This window comes from Belonocnema kinseyi, chromosome 2 (genome assembly GCF_010883055.1).
Source record: "Belonocnema kinseyi isolate 2016_QV_RU_SX_M_011 chromosome 2, B_treatae_v1, whole genome shotgun sequence".
Lineage (NCBI taxonomy): Eukaryota > Metazoa > Arthropoda > Insecta > Hymenoptera > Cynipidae > Belonocnema > Belonocnema kinseyi.
In genome coordinates, this window is record NC_046658.1 from 84,256,265 (window position 1) to 84,276,060 (window position 19,796).

At 28.5% G+C, this 19,796-nt stretch overlaps 1 protein-coding gene across 1 annotated transcript in view; it reads left to right on the plus strand.

Annotated features, from left to right (window-relative positions):
- The window catches only part of LOC117168147 (regulator of MON1-CCZ1 complex), a 30,931-nt gene extending 17,858 nt beyond the window's left edge, over positions 1-13,073 (plus strand). The window contains exons 8-12 of the mRNA XM_033353570.1: positions 5,071-5,134; positions 6,782-7,001; positions 9,348-9,517; positions 9,617-9,892; positions 12,717-13,073. Coding sequence (XP_033209461.1) covers positions 5,071-5,134; positions 6,782-7,001; positions 9,348-9,517; positions 9,617-9,892; positions 12,717-12,975 — 989 coding nt within the window. The 3' untranslated portion in view covers positions 12,976-13,073. The remainder of the gene's footprint in view (positions 1-5,070; positions 5,135-6,781; positions 7,002-9,347; positions 9,518-9,616; positions 9,893-12,716) is intronic.
- The last annotated feature ends 6,723 nt before the right edge of the window (positions 13,074-19,796 follow it).

Below are 19,796 nucleotides of genomic sequence, written 5' to 3' on the forward strand. Positions count from 1 at the left end.
GCCTTGGAGGAGATTATGTTGAGAAATAAAAAAAAAAAATTCTTAAAAACGTTGTTTTTCTTGGTCAGGCCGGAAACTTATCAATCCACCCTCGTATCTACCTGAGTGCCTGCGGAGAATTTCTCTGAGCTTCTTTGGCCTCAAGAATGTTTAGTATATACTCAAAGATTCTTTTCGGTAGGGTAGTCACAATTTTTGCTGACTTTAATTAGTTACTGTATTCTAGCTATGCATTGATCAAGGTATTTTACATGATTATTCAGATTTGCAGATTTTCATTTATCTGAATTTCAAAGGATTTTAAGAGACACCGACTGATTTCGAAAGATTTTGAGGAATTTGAACGAATTCACGTCAATTATCGAGGTTTTCAATGGATTTTAAAGCTATGTGATGAGTGGGTTACGTGACCAGATTTCTTCCTTACCGACGCTGTTTTATTTCCTAACTTATTTTCACACGAAGCACCACATCGAGTTGAAAATTTGGAATAATAAATAAGAAGCACTAAGAAAGTTGGGCCGGGTCATAATTTTTAAAAATTATGAAAACAGTTTTTTTGCCTCGATGTCGTTCTTCCTGTGAAAATAAGTTAGGAAATAAAAGAGTGTCGGTAAGGTAGGAATTTGGTCACGTGACCCACTCGTCACATGGCCTTAAAAAATGTTGAAATTTTTCGAAATAGTTGAGGAGATTTGAAAGATTTTTAAAGGATTTCATGCGATGCCAAAGTATTTTTACAAATATTAGATAATAGCAGATAATTTAATCAGGTTTTGTAGGTTTTAAACCTTTGTCGCACATATTTTTCTGTTCAATGAATTTGCTTGAAAATTCTTACTCGGGGGTTTTTGGGGTTCGCTGATTATGAATCTGAAGTAATGATTTCGAAATTTGCAATTCAAGATGGTGGACTCAAGATGGCGATTTAAAATTTTGGAAAAAAATAGATATATGAGCTTGAGAATCTCTACTTGGAAGTTTTTCGGGTTGCTAATTACGAATCTGAAATCAGAATTTCGAATTAAATTCCATAAATGCCTAGATTATTGAAAACCAAGTATTCAAAATCTCATCTACGATTTCGAAGATTTACGTCCCTGCCCAAAAAATCGGAAAGATTCTGAAAGGAAATTTCTGGTAGATTCTGAAACAGTCGGAAAAATATTCTTGTCAGATTTTATCAGAATCTTTCCAAAATCTGCATCCAAATTCTTCAGTTTCTTTCCGAAAATTTGTCCCAATATAATTCCATCAGATCTTATCAGAAGTGTCCCACTAGTGTTCTATTGGATCTTATCAGAAATGTCCCATTTATTCTTATCAGAAATTCTTAATTATTAATAATAATAATTATTAATATTATTAATAATATATTATTTTGTTTTTGCAAATTATTATTTCAAAAGTTAATAATAATAATTTGAACAAACAAAACAGTTGTTTAAACAAGGTTTAAAAAATAATTCTTTTTATTCAAAATTTGTTCACTAAATTACTATCAAATATATTAAACAATTATAATTTTGGATACATTATTTAATAAATAAAATTATTAAATGAATAATTTTGTACTTTCTAATCCTTCGATATATTTTAATTTAAAAAGTTTATTTATAATTTCATAATAATTACATATCATGTTCTATTAAAGAATATTACGGAATTTATTTTTATGATAAAATCTGATAGAAACTGACAAAAATGCGTGCGAAACAGTTTCGGAAAAGGTTGAAAAAAACGGAAAGATACCGCTGATATACTTTCTGATAAATTCTGAAATATTCTGAAAGAAATTGGTGATACAGTTTCGGATAGAATTTCGGATGCAGATTTCGGAAAGCATCTGAAAGATATGGAAAGCTTCGGAAAGAAAGTTCTATCAGAAATTTCTGGTAGGGGTATCAAGGTAAACTAAATTTGATCGACTAATTTGAATTTGAATTTGAATTTAGTTACTTCAAATGCGTAATCAGCGTCTCCAAAAACCCCAGGTATAAATTTTCAAGCTCGTATATCTCTATTTTCCAAATATTGAAATCGCCATCTTGAATCCGCCATCTTGAATTGGAATATTTTTTAAATTCTGACTTCAGATTCGTAATTAGCGTCCCCAAAACCCCCCGGGCATAGATTTTGAAGCTCGCATATCTCTTTTCAAAATTTTTAAACCGACATCTTGAGTCCACCATCTTGAATTTAAATATTTCCAAATTCTGAATTCAGATTTGTAATCAGCGACCCCAAAAACCCCCGTGTAAGGATTTTAAATTTGTTATGTTGAATAGATTCTTCAAAAATGTATTCTTTCAAAAAAGGCATTTTTTAAGTTTGTTTATTTATATAACAATTATTATAAACAATAATGTCAAAAAAAGCTATATTCTTATGTTATCTTACCAATGGATTAGCTAATGAACAAAAAAAACTCGACCTAAAGACGTTAAAAATTAATTAAATGGCAAAAATCTGAAGTCAAGTTGGTGGCATCCCACGTTCCCACCGTGCAACTAAGGTTTAAGGTGTGTAAAGAGATGTCATATACAATAAAAATACTTGCAAAGATTCCAAAGGATTTCAATTGATTTCAAGGGATATCACGGGGTATTCCATGATTTCATAAGAAAAGAATTAATAGAATTTTAAACACTAAATTTTAATCAATCACAATCCTTACTAATTTCAATCAGTAAATCAATTCTACCGATGTATCAATCAAGGTATTTTTCCGAGGATTTCATGCGATACCGAAGTATATTTATGAATTTTAAAGGATAACAAGGGTTTTTAATGAGATTTAAAAAGATTTATTGTGATTTTGGAAGATTTGCAAAGATTTCAAAGGATTTTCATGAATTTTGAAGGATTTTATTGAATTAATACGGATTATAAGAGATATAAAGGGGTTTTTATGGTTTTGTAAAATTTAAATAGATTGAACGAAGTTTCAAACTCTCTAAATTTGAGTTCAATTTTTACTAATCTCGATTAGTGACTTAATTCTAGCTATGTATAAATCAAGATATTGTAATGTATTTCAAGGAATTGAGAGTAATTTACACGGTTTTCAAGTGATTTTTAAAGATTTAGAAGTAGTTAAAAATAAGCCACAAAGATTTCGAAAGATTTTAAAGGATTTCATGCGATACCACAGTATTTTCAGGAATTTTGAAAAACAAAAAGGCATTTTAATGGTATTTCAGAAGTTATGAAACGATTTCAGAAGATTTACAATGACTTTAATGAATTTTAATGGATTTTATTGAATTTATACAGATTTTAAAAGAGATAAAGAGGTTTTCATGATTTCGTAAAAGTTCGAAAGATTATACGGAACTTCAAATAAGGATTTCCAAATATTATAATGTAATTTTAATGGGCCTTAAAAGATTTTAAAGAATTTTAATATATTGTAAGGGATACCAAAATATTCGGAAATATTTCATTGAATTTCCAGCATTTGAACCGATTTTTTGACATCATAAAGTATTTTAAAATAAGTCACTGGTTTTCATACGATTTGAAAGGATTTCTTGAAATGCCGAAATATTTTAACGAATTTCGAGGATATCAGGGAATTTTAATCAGATTTCGACAATTCGAAGGGCTGTGAACAGATTTTAAAAGATTTTAGGGGACTATATAATATTTGCAATGATTTTAAAGTTAATGGTTTTCAAAAGATTTTAATGGATTTAATATATTGCAAGGGATTTGAAGAGATTGGGAGTAATTTCCACGGATTTGAAAATTTGAAGTGATTTTCAAGGATTTTACCTAATTTTCAGAGAATTTAAGGGATTTCTAAGGAATTAAAATGATTATAAGGGATTTCTATTGGATTTCAAAGATTTCAAGAATTATCATCCACTTTGAAGAATTTAAAAGATTTTAATGGATTATACTGTTGTAAGGGATTTCAAGAAATTTGAAGAAATTCTTAAAAATTTGAAAGATTTCAGTGACTTTTAAAGGTATTTAAAAGGATTACCATGGAGTTTAAATTATTATAAGGGATTATTATGAAATTTTAAAGATTTTAAGGATTCTCATAGTTTTTATAAGGGGTTTTAAAGGATTTTCAAAGGTTTTTATTAAATATAAAAATAAGTAAATCAATTTCAAAGGGTCTTAAGGAGTTTCATGCGTTACCGAAGAATGTTCACGAATTTTTCAGGACATCAGGGGATTTTAAAGAGTTTTTTAAGATTTTAAGAGATTTAAAGATATTTTAAAAGATTTTGGGGCATTTCAGAATATTTGCAATGATTTCAAAGGATTCTAACGGATTTTAAGAGGTATAAAGGAATTTCAAGAGATATAAAGGGATTTCAAGAGATTGGAAGAGATTCCTGAGAATTTGAAAGATTTCTCTGAATTTTAAGAAATTCAATGGATCTCGTAAGATTCTAAAATATTTCACAAAATTGCAAGTGTTTGAAGGGATTTTTTTGGAATTTCGAAGTTTTTGAAGAGATTTCAATGATTTCCATAGTTTAAAAAAAGTATAAAGGATTTAAAGGGATTCTAAGTGATTTAAAAATAAGTTACTGGTTTTTAAAGAATCTTAAAAAGTTGCATGCTATTTGGAGGGATTTAAAGATATTTGAAAAGATTTAAGGTGATTTCAAATTATTTGCAAAGATCTCAAAGGATTTTTCAAATTAACTTTTTAGAATGGATTTTAATATATTAAATGGGATTTCAGGAGATTTAATTATAGATGTACACCAGATTTTAAGACTTTTATAAGTGTGTTATTTAATATTTAACGATACAAAAAAATTAAAACAAATGAATATATAATGTTCGTTATAGTATAAAAACAAATTTGAACCACCAAATCAGGTGTCAATTAGCATTTTTTTCTATTCAAAAAAAGAAACTTACGTAAGGAATTCTTAAGACCCTCCCCCCTCTTCTTTTCGAAAAAGCCTTACGTAATTAATGATCACTCGATGTTACATTTCCATGAATATTTTTATTTTTTTAAGACAATTTCAAGCCTTCGACTTTTAATGGTACTTTTAAATTTACATAGCAGAACATTTTTCTTATTGTAAAATATAGATTCACCAAACTGGGTTGTTTTTCAACCGAACATTGTGATTGATGCCAAATTAGGTTGTTTATGGTAAGATATTGAATAATTCTCGACTTTATCGGTTAATTAAAAATATTCATCTTCTACGTTAGGAGCCATTTAAAAACTTGGTCACACTGCAGAATGTGACTTCACACATGGAAAGTATAAATGTGCCTAACAAGTTTTTCAATGCTTGAAAATTGAAAATTAGTCATTTTAGTTTACAAGTAAGGCATCTAATTTCAGAGTTTACCCCCTTTATCTTTTTTCCCTTTTTTCAAAGAATGCCTCTTTTTCCCTTGTTTCAAAATAATTCCTCATTTTCCCCTGTTTTTAATAAACTTTCATTTTTTCATTTCTTGGCTAAAATGCGAACTAAGTTAATAGAACCCAATAAGAAAAAAGAATTATTTTCTGTTGAAAGTTAATTTTTTTCAATTTAAAAAGAGATTAAGTGGTTAAAAAGTGATCCTTTTTGGTTGAAATTCCTACTAATTTTATGAACACCCCAGTAAAAGTTCTTCGACTTGAGTTCGACTTGGTTATGTCTTGAGTTCGTCTCCAAGACATCAATGTCTGGCTGCGTCTCAAAACTGAGTCGAGACATAGGCCTATGTCTTACGTTTATGGCCACGTCCGGTAAAACGGCGTTTACTTGTCTTAAGTCGAGCGTTGTCTTAGCTAAGACGACGTTTACTTGACTCAAGACGAGCCTTGTCTTGGCTAAGATTATCGAACCTTTTTTGGCTCATAAATGAGATTAAAACTTATGAATAAAAAATTTGTAATTATTAAATTAGTTAATTTTAATTAAAAACTTCAGAATCGGTGGGTCTGAACGAGTATAAACCTTCAATATTTTCTTCAGAAAAATAAAAATTGTAACTTTCTAGAAGGATCTCCTAAGCCGTTAGAAATACGTAAAAACAAACAACATTTTCGGTATCATCGTCAAACAAGTATAATACAAATAACGATCCGTAAATAAGTTTATTTAAAATATATATTGTATAAAAATATACAAGATTGTTTAAACATTAACAAAGATTAGTTTTTATGACTGTTAGAAATAACCTTTTTGTTAGGGCAGGTATACGCTCGAAGTTATAAACTGCACGTGTTGGAGTCTTAAAAATTCTACTTAAGAGATAAATTTATGTCTTCAAGACATAAAACTTGTCTCCGAGACATAAATTGAAGTCTGGCTCCGTCTTTAAACTGAGACATGCTCAAGTCGAACTTTTCGACTTGCATGTCTTGATTGGGGGCAATTCAAGTCGAACTCAAGTCCAGGCATTTTTATTCGGGCATTCATTCCGTTGGTTAAAGATTGAAATATTTTGTTGAAAATCCGTCCTTTTATGCTCCAAAGATAATGTTGTTACCTGAAAATGAAACTATTCCATTATCGGTTGAAAGTTTATCGTTTTCAGTTGAAAATTTATGTTTTTTGTTGTTGTAAATTCATATTTTTTTATATAGATGAATTAAAAATTCATCTACTTGGTTAAAACTTGAATTATTTTGTTAGAAATTCATTTCATTAGTTGAAGATTCACTTATTTGATTGAAAATTTAACTAAATTGTTGGAAAGATTTTTTTTTCTTGGTTGAAAAAGTGTTTAAAGTAGCGTGAAGTAATTTTTGAACGGCTCCTTATGCGTCCTTCTTGTCTTACAATAAGTAATTTTCTAGGTACATTGAATTAAGACTTGAAGCATTTCTTAAACTCATGTCTGACAAAGTCCTCCTCATTGACTTTCTACTTCAGCGCAAAGACGCGAAACCATTTTTCATACAAGTTTTACAAAGTCTTATGACTCAGATGCCGACTACTTTAATCGACATGCCCATTATTTTTGACAAACTAAATTCCGTCTACCGATGTCAACTCGAAAGTGAATTGCAGTGCCAGGTGATAGTCTTCATTCTTTAAATTTTATCTTCTACACGAGAATTAATTTATTTTTTAGGGTTTCGTAGCCCCGGGCAGAAACCTTGATAGTTTCGGTCGGGTGTTCGTCTGTCGTACCTTTTTCCAAGGAAGGGAATCGAGGAGAAATGAATGGAAGGGTAGTAAATGAGGGGAAATGCGGAAATAGAAGTAGAAGAAATTACGAGAAGGGAAGTAAGAGGACATTAGTGGAATAAAGTAGGGGGAGTGGGGGAAAGAAAGTGATGGTAATGAGGTGAAGTGCGGGAACACGGATTAGAGGAAGTGAGTGGTAATAAATAGGGGAAGTAAGGGCGAGAAAGTAAGGTTAATGAGGGGAAATGATAGATAGGAAATAAGAGGAAGTGAGGGGAAATCCGAAATTGAAAGGAGGGGAAATTTGGGGGAAGGAGATGAGGAAAAATGAGTAGAGGAAAGTGGGAGCAGTGAGGGAAGGAAAGTAGGGGTTTGTGGTGAAATGATGGAATAGGAATTAGACAAATTAAGCGGAAATGAGTGGAGAAGTTGGGCAAATGAATGGTATGGGAGTGAGGGAAAATTAGCGGATAGAAGGTGTGTGGAAATTAAGGATGAGAAGTGAGAGTAAATGAGTGGAGGGTAGTAGGGGAAGTGAAGGATGAGAAAGTAAGGTTAAGGAGGGGTAATGCTGGAAAGAAAATTAGAGGAAGTGAGGGGAAATGCGGAAGGGGAAGTAGGAGAAATTAGGGGAAAGGTGGTGAGTGAAGTGAGAGGAGGAAAGTAGGGGGGGGGGGAGTAGGGTTAGTGTGGTGAAATGAGGGAATCGTAATTAGAGGAAGTGAGTGGAAATGAGTTTAGTAGAAGTTGGGGAAACGAATGGTGAATGCCTATTTTTTGGACCTCCCTAGCGACCTGGGGAGAATATATAAAAATATGTTTCATAAGATTACCCCTATTTAGGGGTTAAGAAGACCCCAAACAAATTAAAAATAGAAAATATCACTAATTTTAAAGTCATTTTTCACTGTATTTTTTCTATAAAAGAAACCTTACAAAAGTCATTTTTTGAAATTTTCAAATAACGAAAAGCGATGTTCATTTTAGTTTTCAATCGCGAGTTATTTGATACCTGTGACATATTTTTATATTTTTTCCCGAAGACGGTAAGAAGGTTAAAAAAATAGGCTAACTTTGGCCACACTCTTTGGGGATGGAAAGGGAGTGAGGAAAGGGAAATAGAGGAAGAAAGGGGAAATGGGTGACGGAGATTTAAAGAAAATGAGTGGAAGGGGAGTGAGTAGAAATTTAGGGAGGGAAAGTAGAGGACGTGAGAGGAAATGGATGGCGGGCAAGTATGTAAAGTTAGGGAAAATGAGGGAGGAGTAAGTAGGTGAAGTAAGTGAAATGAGGGAAGAGTAAGTACGTCATGTAAAGGAAATAGGAAAGGTCGAATTGTAGAATTTAGGGGAAATTAGAGGAGGGAAACTAATGGAATTAGGAGAAATTAGGGAGGGATAAACAGAAAAGTGATTCTTAGTGAGATAAAATAGGGGACATGAGCAAAGAGCGGGGGAAGTAGAAAAGTAAGAAGTTTTGGAAGGCATGGTGAAGTGAAATGAGAGGAGAGGTAAAATGAGAGGAATCGAAATAGGTGAAGTGAGGGGAAATGAAGGAGAGGAAGTATTTCAAGTAGGGTAAGTGCACAGAAATGAAGAGGAGTATAACGGACTAAGGGGAATTGGAAATTGGGTATAGGAGAAGTGAGTCTAAGTGAGCGGAAATAATTATAAGTGCGAGTGAGTAAAGGAGGGAAGAAGATTATCAGGAAAGGGAAGTAGGAAAAGAGGAATACTAGCCGGGGAAGCGAAGAGAAGAGATGGAGAGGAGCACATATTTGAGGATTCCTTGGTTAACGGAGAAGTAGAGGAGGAAGAACTTGTGGAAGGCTATATGAAGGGTAAAGTGAGGGTAAGGAAAATAGGAGGTATGGAAATAGATAAAGCGAAGTGAAATAAGGGGAGAGGAAGTAGATAAAGGAAGAAAAATGAGGGGGAGGTGGACTAGAGGACCTAGGGTAAATTAGAGAGGGGGCGTAGGAGAAGTGAGTGTTAGTAATGAGAAATGATTAGAAATTAGGGTGAGCCGGATAGGGGAAGGAAGTAGAGAATGGGAAGTGTTAGCTGGGGAAGAGAGGAGAGAGGGAGTATTGGGGGGGGGGTGGTGGTAGGGGACGTATGGGAAGAGAAGGTTTGAACGACTTAATTAACGTATCAATGGGCTACGGAACCCTTTCTTTCAGATGCGCGGTGCCTGATTTGACTATTTTTTTACTAATTATTAATTTCTTAGATGGGAACACCTTTGCAAAGCAATTCAAAAAATCAGAGCGAGGAGTCAGAAAATTTGAAGTACAAGTTGGTACTTGATCAGAGTGATGTGTACAGTCATATTCTTTCGAAGTTCCCTGAAAATACGATAGAACCGAAAATGGTAATTTGGGTTCTGCTTGAATATATGAGGTACTAAATAGTTTAAATTTATTTACTTGCTAAATGAAAGAGGGAATTTTATATTTCGACTTCGAATTGCTATATTAAAAAAATGTAATCATTTTGTAGATCTCTGACAGAACATGGCATCCCAGTGCAGCACTATTTGCACGAACTCGTTATAACGACTTTAGTTCAGAGAAAAGCTTATTATCAACTTCATCAGTTACTGCAATATCATGTTGTTACTGATTCAAAACCTCTTGCATGTTTATTACTTTCCCTCGAGAATTTGTATCCTGCTGCACATCAGCTCGCTTTAGATATGCTTAAACGCCTGGGAAATGCGCACGAGGAAATAATCGAAGTTTTATTGTCCAAAGGACATATATTACCTGCCTTAAGGTAAGATACATTGACGCTTATTTAAAGAATTACCTACAACAGTAAAAGAAGTAATTTATTATTTTTATTTAATTTCTTTGAACTTAGGATTGGAATTGAATGTATTTTTAATCAAATAAGTTCCAGATTGAATAGCAGGGATTACAGCTATTCAGTAGTTCTGTCTTAAGTAAAAGACGGGAATTAAAAAGGAGATTTTATGTGTTATTAAAAACTTTATGTCATGTAGTTATCTCCTGAATTTCGAACAAAAATTCCCTCTAACAGTAGCGCCTTTTCTTTAGAAAGTTTTCTAGTCATCCTTGTGTTAAAAATTTTATTTAGCTAGATTTGAAAAATTAGTTAAATACTTCAGAACTTTCTTCTTTTCATTTTAAATAAAAATAATTTTTAATTGAAATATCAATTATTGAATTTTTCGTTTAGAATTTACATTTTTTCGTTGAAAATGTTCTTCTATGGTTAACAAAATTATTATTTTGATGGAAATTCAACTACTGTGTTAGAAAATTCAAATAATAGGTTGAAAATTAACTTTTTGGTTTAAAATTTAACTGTGTTGTAGGAAATTAGTCTTTTTGTCTTGAAAACTCAACAATTTGACATTTTTTTCCATTTTGACTGAAAAATCTTTTTAGGTTGGAAATTCATCTCTTTGGTTGCAAATTAAACTATTTTGTTGCAAAATTAATTTTTTTGTTGTTGTTCAAAATGAGGATTTTTGCCAAAAATTTATATTTTCGTGTTAAAAATTAATCTGTTTTGTGGAAAATTCGTCCTTTTGGTTTAAAAATTCACCAACTTGGTAGCCAATTTGAATATTTAGGTGAAAATTAAATTTTTTCTGGAAAGCTGGATTTTTGTGTTGAAAATGTAACTGTTTTGTAGAAAATCGTCTATTTGGTTTGAAAATTAAACAACTTGTTTGCATTTGTTTCTTTCTGAAAAATCTGTCCTCGTTAAAGATTCACCTCATCGTTGGAAAATTTAACTATTTTGTTCAAAAGTTCGTTTTTTGTTGTTGTTGAAAATAAACTTTTTTGTCGAAATTTCAAAATTTTGCGTTGAAAATTAATCTGTTTTGTACCAAATGCATGTTTTCGCTTACATTTTTTAATTTCTTTAATGAAAAATCTTACTTGGTTGAAGCTTCATCAAGAAGTTGAAAAATGAACTTTTCTGTTGAAAATTTACATTTTCGGAATGAAAATTAATTCGCTTTGTAGAAAATTCTTCTTTTTACCTTAAAAATTTAACAGTTTCTTAGTCAATTCAACTATACGGTTGAAAATTAAGTTTGTGTTGGAAATTCATATTTTCGATTTAGAAATTTAATTATTTTGTCGAAAATACATCTTTTTCCCTTATAAATTGAACGATTTGGTAGAATTTTTTTTATTTAAAAATCTATCTTGATTGAAGATGACTCACATTTTTGGTTAAAAATTTAACTATTTTGTTAAAAATAACGTTTTTATTTGTTTCTTAAAAATAGCAATGAGATAAAAATTCACAATTTGGTAGAAAGCTGAACTATTTGGGTCAGAAATTAAAATATTTGGTTATAAATAATCTGTTTTGTGGAAAATCCAATTGCTTAATTGAAAACACGTTTTTTTAAATGAAAATGGAACACTTTGTTGAAATATCGTCTTTTAAATAAATTTAACCATTTTCGATGTAATATTAAAATCTTTTTTAGTTGAAATATTAAATATTATATTTCTTGTTGAGAATTCGTTGCTTTTATTTGAAATTTTGACTTTGCTGTTAGAAAATTGAACTATTTGGTTGAAAAATAACATTTTATGCTTTTTCCCCTTTTTCTCACTCTTTTTCCATTGATTATTTCTGTTTCTAATACGACGAAAAGTGAGGTGGTTTGTAAATATATTTTTTAACAGTGAATCTATTTTATGCTATTTTGCTTAAAATGATTCATGATAAAATATATTCCTTTTAAATATAAAATAAATTTTTTGCTTGCTAAAGATTCATCATTTTAGATGAGTATTCACATTTTTCTCAGAGAATTTGTCTTTTTTGGTAGAAAATTAATCTTTTTGGTTGAAAACTCATCTGTTTAGTTGGAAATTTAACTATTTGAATGGAAATTCATGTATTTTATTTCATCAAAAAGAATTTCTTTCAAAGCTTCTTTTTTTCTAATGTCTTCAATTTCTTTTTATGATTTTTTTTGTAATAAATCGACACCTTGTAAAAATAGGAAAAATTTGGGTAAAAATTCTCGATATAAAGTGTTTTAGGTAATTTTTCAAATCTAAGGGGTAAAAGGGGGATTAGGTAAAAAGAGTACGGACTGTGATCAATTGAAAAATATATCATGAGAAAATTAAAAAAAAATGTTATAACTTAAAATCGAATTTAAAAAAATGTTTTTTATTTTAAACGCCTTAAAGTTGAGCAATTTTAAGTTCGAAGTGTTAAAATTAAATAATTCGATATTTAACAATTTTGAGTTGAAAGCGCATCTTACAAAAATGAATAACTACAAATAGAAAGGATTAAAATAAAAGAATATAAAAATGCCGGAGTTTAAAGTTGAATAATTTCAGTTGTTCACATTCAAAGTAAACGACAAAGTGTTAAAAATTGTTGTTTCTAAAATTGAATAATTTTGATCTTATAAATTGGATTAAATTCAAATTAATATCTTTCAAAATTGTACGATGTATAAACTAAATTCTTGATACTTGAGCAATTGCAAAATGATAAAATTTAAATATCAAGATAATGAAAATGAAATAATTTCAGATTGAAACTTTTCAAATTGGAAAATTAAAATTGAAACTCATGATTTCAGATATGTTCGATCAGTAGGAATGGCAGATCAGGTATCGGCAAGAAAGTTCCTGGAAGTTGCAAAAGCCAAAAACGACAACCTACTTTTTCACTCAGTATTTGAGTTTTTCGAGCAACGAAATATGAAATTACACAATACGGCAGCTTTTCAGAAAGGAGAGCATTGTCAGGCGTACGTCCAACATTATAAGCACTTATTCTACAGTGTAGACAGCAGTTCTGCTTCTGACACTAATTCCAATGTATCCAGTACCTTATAGTCCATGTCATATAAAGGGCATCATCCTGTACAAATACGTAAATATTAGGTATAATTTTTATTAAGTATTTAAATAAACTGAGGAGTTCAGTGTTTCAATTTCTCAGAGTTCAATCTTTCCCTTATTCCCCTGCGTTTCCCCTAATCTCGAAAAAATTCCCCTTTAATTCTTAATCAGGGTGGTGACTTGGCGGGGAAACCAAGAATTTACCGGGAATTTTATTGATAAATTTTATTGATAATTTTATTGATAAATTTTATTGATAAATTTTTATTGATAAATAAAAAGTCTGGAAATGTCAGGGAATTGTTTTTAAGGCCAGGGAATTTTTTCGAGAGCGTGCTTCCTTTTTTTATATTGCAATATTAAATTGAATAAAAATGATTCTTTATTTGTAAAATTAGCTTCATATTACTGTGTTCAACTATTTGTTTTTTTTTTTTTATATCAACTAATACATTTTTTGATCTTAATTCAGCTTTTTTGAATGAAGATTTAATTACTCGGTAGAGGGTTACTCTTTTGTTAACAAATAAGTTTTATTCTAAAAGATTCATAATTTTAATTGAAAATTCATCTGCTTGATTGAAAAATGAGCTATTTCGTTGAAAATTCGTTTGTTTCTTCAGCTGAAGATTAAATTTTCCACTGAAAATTTAACTATTGCAGTTGCAACTTTAATTATCTTGTTGAACATTTTTTTTCTTCCTTTTTTTGTTGAAAATTAATTGTTTACTGAAAATGCAGCTATACAATATTGGGTTGACGAATTATCTTTTTTAGTTAAATATTTTTACTTTTTTGGTAGAAATTAATCTTCCGAGTTGAAAATTAGTCTTTTTTTAGAAATGTAATTATCCTAGTTTAACACTCATAATTTTGATTGCAAATTCACATTTTTGAGTTCAAATTTAACTATTCCAGTTGAAGATTCGTAATCTTAGTTGAAAATTCGTCGCTTTGTTTCAAAATCAATATTATATTCTATTTTTGTTTGAAACTAGATCTCTTTTAAATTAAAATTCAACTATTTTTTTGCTAATTCGGTTTGTTTTGTTTAATTCCATTTTTTTAAATTAAAAATTGCAATATTTTTTGGTTTAAATATCAACTTATATATTTTTTGTTCCGAATTCATCTTCTTTAAATTAAAATATAATTATTCGGTTGACGGTTACTCTTTTGTTAACAAATAATTTTTTGTTCTTAAAGATTCACCATTTTATGTGAAAAATCATCTCCTTGGTTGAAAAATGAGTTATTTTGTTGAAAACTCGTATTTGTGGTAAAATTTTCATATTTTTATTTGACAGTAAGACTAATTGGTTCAAAATTGAACTCTTTTCTCACAAATTTATCATTTTGTTCAAAATCCATATATTTCAGATGAAGATTCATATTTTTAGTTCGAAATTTATTGCTTTGGTTAAAAATTCAACTATTTGATTGAAAATTGGTCTTTTTTAAGTTAAAAACTTAACTTTTGTGTTAAAAATTCATATATTTAAAAAAAAACATCTTTCTTGGTAGAAAATTTATCTTCCTTTTTGAAAACTAATCGTCTTGTTTAAAAATTAATTTTATTTTGCTCGAAAATTCAAGCAATGTAATTAAATATTCATCATTTTAGTACTCATATCATATTTTTGGTGGAAAATAAAACTACTTGGTTAAAAGATAAATTACATTTGTTTTAAAAATCAATCTGTTTTTTTGTTGAAAAATAATTTGTTTAATTGAAAATTTAGCTATTTCATTTTTGGCTGAAAACTTATAATTTTTAGTTAAAAATTCATCTATCTTTTGGAAAATTCAAATTTCCACTTGAAAAGTTAGGAATTTTAGCGGTTAGCATTATTTTACCTGAATATGCACTAAATTTTAAGTATACTTGGAGGAAATAAAAATTAGTTTGAATTATTATTCAAATTCATGGATTTTAGAGACAAATCCTAGAAATGATTATTTATGTTTTGAGCATTATTCAATTTTTAAATTATTTTATCGTGCTGAAATATTTAAGAATATCTTATAATTTTAATTGAATCCCTAGAAACTAAAAAAAACATAAAACACTCGCGAAAAATTATACGTGGAAAAAAACTTGAGACACCTGGAAAAAACCTGGAATTGTCAGGAAATTTTTCTCCAGGATTTGAGTAGACACGTGTTTATCTACAGTCGCATGGCTTTATTAATTATTTTTTTATTTATATATTTTTATTTTAGTTTATTAGGTTACGAATTTATTTACTTATTTACAGTTTATCGATCTTAGATTCTTCAGATTATATCAGCTTATTCTAATTAAATTATAATTTTTTATTGTTCAAGAGTACTTATTTTTGTTGACATTAGTTAGTAGTTATTTTGAAGCATCCGAAGAGTTTTTATTACAATAAATATAAACATTCATTTGTTTATGTGCAACTATCATTTAATACCCTCAAAACCCGAGAAATGGCCGCTTTCATTATATCAATTAAAAAGAAGCTTATCATATGATTTAAAGAATGTGCAAGGATTTGTGTCCCAATATAACGGTTCGATTAAATTTTCAAGATTTTCGCTATTCGTAAATAGCGATTGAAAACTTTTTTTCCTCAAAATTCAACTAATTACTTGAAAGTGGAACAGGATTGTTAAAAATTCGTTTTCTAGGTTGAGGATTTATCATTTTAGTTGGAAATCCCTTTTTCTTTGTTGGTAAAAATTGAACTATTTTGTTAATTTTAAACTGAAAATTTAACTATTTTGTTAATTTTTAACTGATGATTTAACTATTTCATGTTTGTTTGAACATTTATCTTGTTCAACTGAAAATGCAACTATCTGCTGGTTAAAAATGTCTGCATTTTGTTTAAACCTTGCCTTTTCTGATGGAATACTAATTTTCTTGGTGACTAATTCCTCCTTTTGGCTGAAAATTGTTTATATTTTTGACGTTGGGAAATAAAAATCCAGACAAGTGAAGGCGCAATTTGCGTGCGTTTTCTTCTATTAAATAAATAAACAAAGTTTTTTAATTGAAATGTACAAAATTAAATAATTAAAAAATGGAATATTCTTAGCCTTACCTTATCAACTGTGTTGGGCAGCTCAAATTTTATTTCCAAATCTTATCAGCAACTATTTACAAATGGTTATTTGACGATTTCAAACCAAAATGCTTAATATTTAAATAAAAGTTTAAATAAATTATGGTATTTTTTACAATAGAAAACATTTTTCATTATGAGAACGCACTTAAATATATAAACATTATTTGTTTAACATATTTTATTTATGTCGTCTTTTTTAATGGCACAAATCATTAAAAAATCATCCTTATTATTAAAAACGAGTAATATTTCGTTATAAAAATTGTTTATTCTTTTCTACATGTAACAATAAATGTTTATTTTTACCCCCTTACGTGAATTTTTTTTTATTTAGTCGTCAGTTTCTCTATTATTAGAATGCAACGGAACGATGCGTCCCAATCAGGGAGATTGTTGGATCGTGAAATATTTGATTATTATGATTTGTGAGGAATCAGTGAACCAATAATACATTCTCATGAAAATCGACGAGGAACATTTTTTATAGTGCAGTTTCTACATCAATCGGTAGTGGATAATACAAATGATGAGCTTGTCCCTCTCGAAATATCGATGAATGTTGAATAGTGACGTGAGAATTTATAAAAAACCTCTCAGCGAATTCTTCTTTTTATTTTTGTCTTTACATTTTTTAAGGGTAGATCAATTTCAGACTTATTTTTTAGCATTAATAAATCTAAATATAGCGTTAAAAAATGAGAATTTTAATTTAAAATATATAAATTTGAATAAATTTATATTGAAATCGTTTATGCAATATTTTAAATTGAAGCATTAGATATTTGCATAATTTCAAATTCAGTAAATAACAATAACAGGAATAATGTTGTAGATTAAATTATTGAAAGCGTTCATGACTGAATATGATCAGGTAAATAGTTACAATTTGAATAATTTTCAATGTACAAAATTTATGATTTGAAATTTAAATCATTTTAAATTTGGTGAAATTCGAAATTAAAAGCCAACAGTTAAATAACTTTAAATTCATGTTAAAAATTGAAAAATTTTAGCTTGGAAATTTCAAAGTCAAATAATTGAAAACCACCATATGAAGGAATTTTAAACCGTTCTCAATCGAAATCATTACCAATGAAATAAATCTAAATTTTTATATTCAAGAATGATACACCTGAATATTAAAATATTTTTAGAAAATTGTGAGTAACTTTAAAAATAATTATTGCATAATTTTTGGAAAACACCGTTAAGTGGAAAGATTGGCGAGTTGTTATTTGAGAGAGAGCCGTAACTGCATTTATTATAAGTTGCAAAAGGCAAAATTATTATTGAAAGTTTGTATTTTTTATAATTAATAAAAATATTAAAGTACAAAAAGTTATATTATTGAACAATGTAACAGGTAAAAAATCAGGGTTTTAAATCTTTTCAATTGTTAAAAGCGGACACAATTACATAGCTGAAAATTTTAGAAAGAAATTAATAAAATCGTAGTAACGACTAACAAAGGTGTTCCAAATGTTAAAAAAATTGACTCCGTTAAGAGGATCTCATTATAATTGATTGGAACTTAACAAATTTGTTAAATTTATTATTTGATATTTAAATTTATATAAAAAATAGTTCATTTGCTTTAGACTTTGCATGTTAAAATTGTACTTTGTAATATTTTATTCGTTTATTCGTATTTTTCAAGTCTTTTTATTTTAGTCAAAAATTTCCAGTTTTTCTGATAGTCAATATATTCGGACTTTATGTACATTTAATAAATAAACATCAATTAATTCCGCTGAAATTTCGTATTAATCGTTCTTTATAAAATTTAATAACCAGTTATAATATTCTTACCCATATTTTCGGGAAAAAACGTTCCACTTCAAATGCATTGGAATTTATAACATTAATATGCACTTGGCTGCTGTAAAGATCAGTTTAAAAAACAAAATTATTCTTGATATTATTAATATTAATAATAATAATAATATAAGTTACAATAAGTCTTATGTTGCAAATATTCAAAATTGATGAATTTGAAATTGAAAGTCGTTAACATTGAAGACGTTTTAGTTGTAAATTTTCAAAATTAAAGTATTTGACAAATATATTTTAAATTAAATATCTTTAATATATAAGCCTTATATTTTACAGTTAAGAATTCTGCAATTTTGATGATTTACATTTGATATTTCATTAATTTGGTTTTTTCAAAATTAAGGAGTTTTCAATTGTGAATCTTCAAAAAATTAGGACTTTTAAATTGAAAGTTTTAAAATTCAAGAATTTTTCATTGTAAATCTTCAGAATTGAACTATATAAATTAATTTAAATTTTAGCAATTAAAAATTAAACAATTAAAAATTGAAGAATCTTTCAACTAATAATCTTACAAATCGAAGACTTTTCCACATTAAATCTTCAAAGGTGAATTACATGCTTAACAAATGTTCAAAATTACATAACTGTAAAATATAATGCTTAAAAATTATATAAATTTTAATTTTTAATTTTTAAAACTGCAGAATATTAAATTGCAAATCTTTTATAATTGAACACATTTAAACTGAAAATTGAAGAATTTAAATTGTAAATTTTCAAAATGATAGAATTTAGAATAGTAAATTTTCAAAATTGAAAAGTTTTTAATTTTGCAAATGTACAATTTAAAGGTTATGGGAGTTTTAAATTCTATCCTTAAAAATGCTGTCATTTTAATGATTTACATTTTAGATTTCAGCAATTTAGAAGATTTAGAATTGAAAATTCTCGACTTTTGGTCTTCAAAATAATCACAGCTCAAGAATTGTTAAATATAAATTTTTTTTTAAATTAAAGAGTTTTCAATTAAAAATTTTTAAAATTGAAGAGTTTTAAATTGCAAATCGTTAAAATTAAATAATTTCCCCTTGTAAGTCTTCTAAAATTAAACTATGTAAAAAAAAATTTGTAAAGTATAATTCTTGAAAATTGAATAATTTGTAACTCCAAATTTTTAGCATTTAAGAATTGTCAATTGTAACTCTTCAAAATTGCAGAACTTCAAATTCCAAATCTTTTAAATTTGAAGAGTATTCAATTTTGAAAATTTACAATTAAAAATTAAATAATTTATAATGATAATATTAATAATATGTAACATTTCAAAATAATTATAATTTCATAATTGAATAATATTTTGTAATAATTTAACTCTTTGATATTCTTATGTCGTAAACGGTTTTCATTTAAATCACAGCTGGCCTATTTCTGAGGTCCATAATGCGAAGAGAGCCGTAACTGTCCGCTACAGAGTTTTCCCGAATTTCAGCATTCCAATAAATACCGTTAACTGCATTTTAAATCATTTATTTATTGTTTATTTATAATAATTCATCGTTAATAACCAAAATAGTTTAGAAAATAAATTAAAATCCGCGATACACGCGAATAAAGATACGAACAGTATTTGTCGATTTTTACTGCTTCGTTCATTTTGTAGTTAAAGGTATTCTTCCAAATCACGACAGAATTGTACATATTAGTAATTATAGAAATATGGCGAAGGGAAATGAGGCTCGGGGCAATAGGAAAAGCGATGGGGAAATGATGTGAGGGAAACTAGAAGAAGTGAGAGATGAGGAAGTAGGGAAAATGAATAAAAGATATTAGGAGAAGATAAATAGAGAAAGTGAGGGGAAATTGGGGAGGGGGAGTAGAAGTGTGGGATATAGGGTGAATGAGTAAAATAGTTGAGGGAAATAAGGGAAAATGAGGGGAGGATGA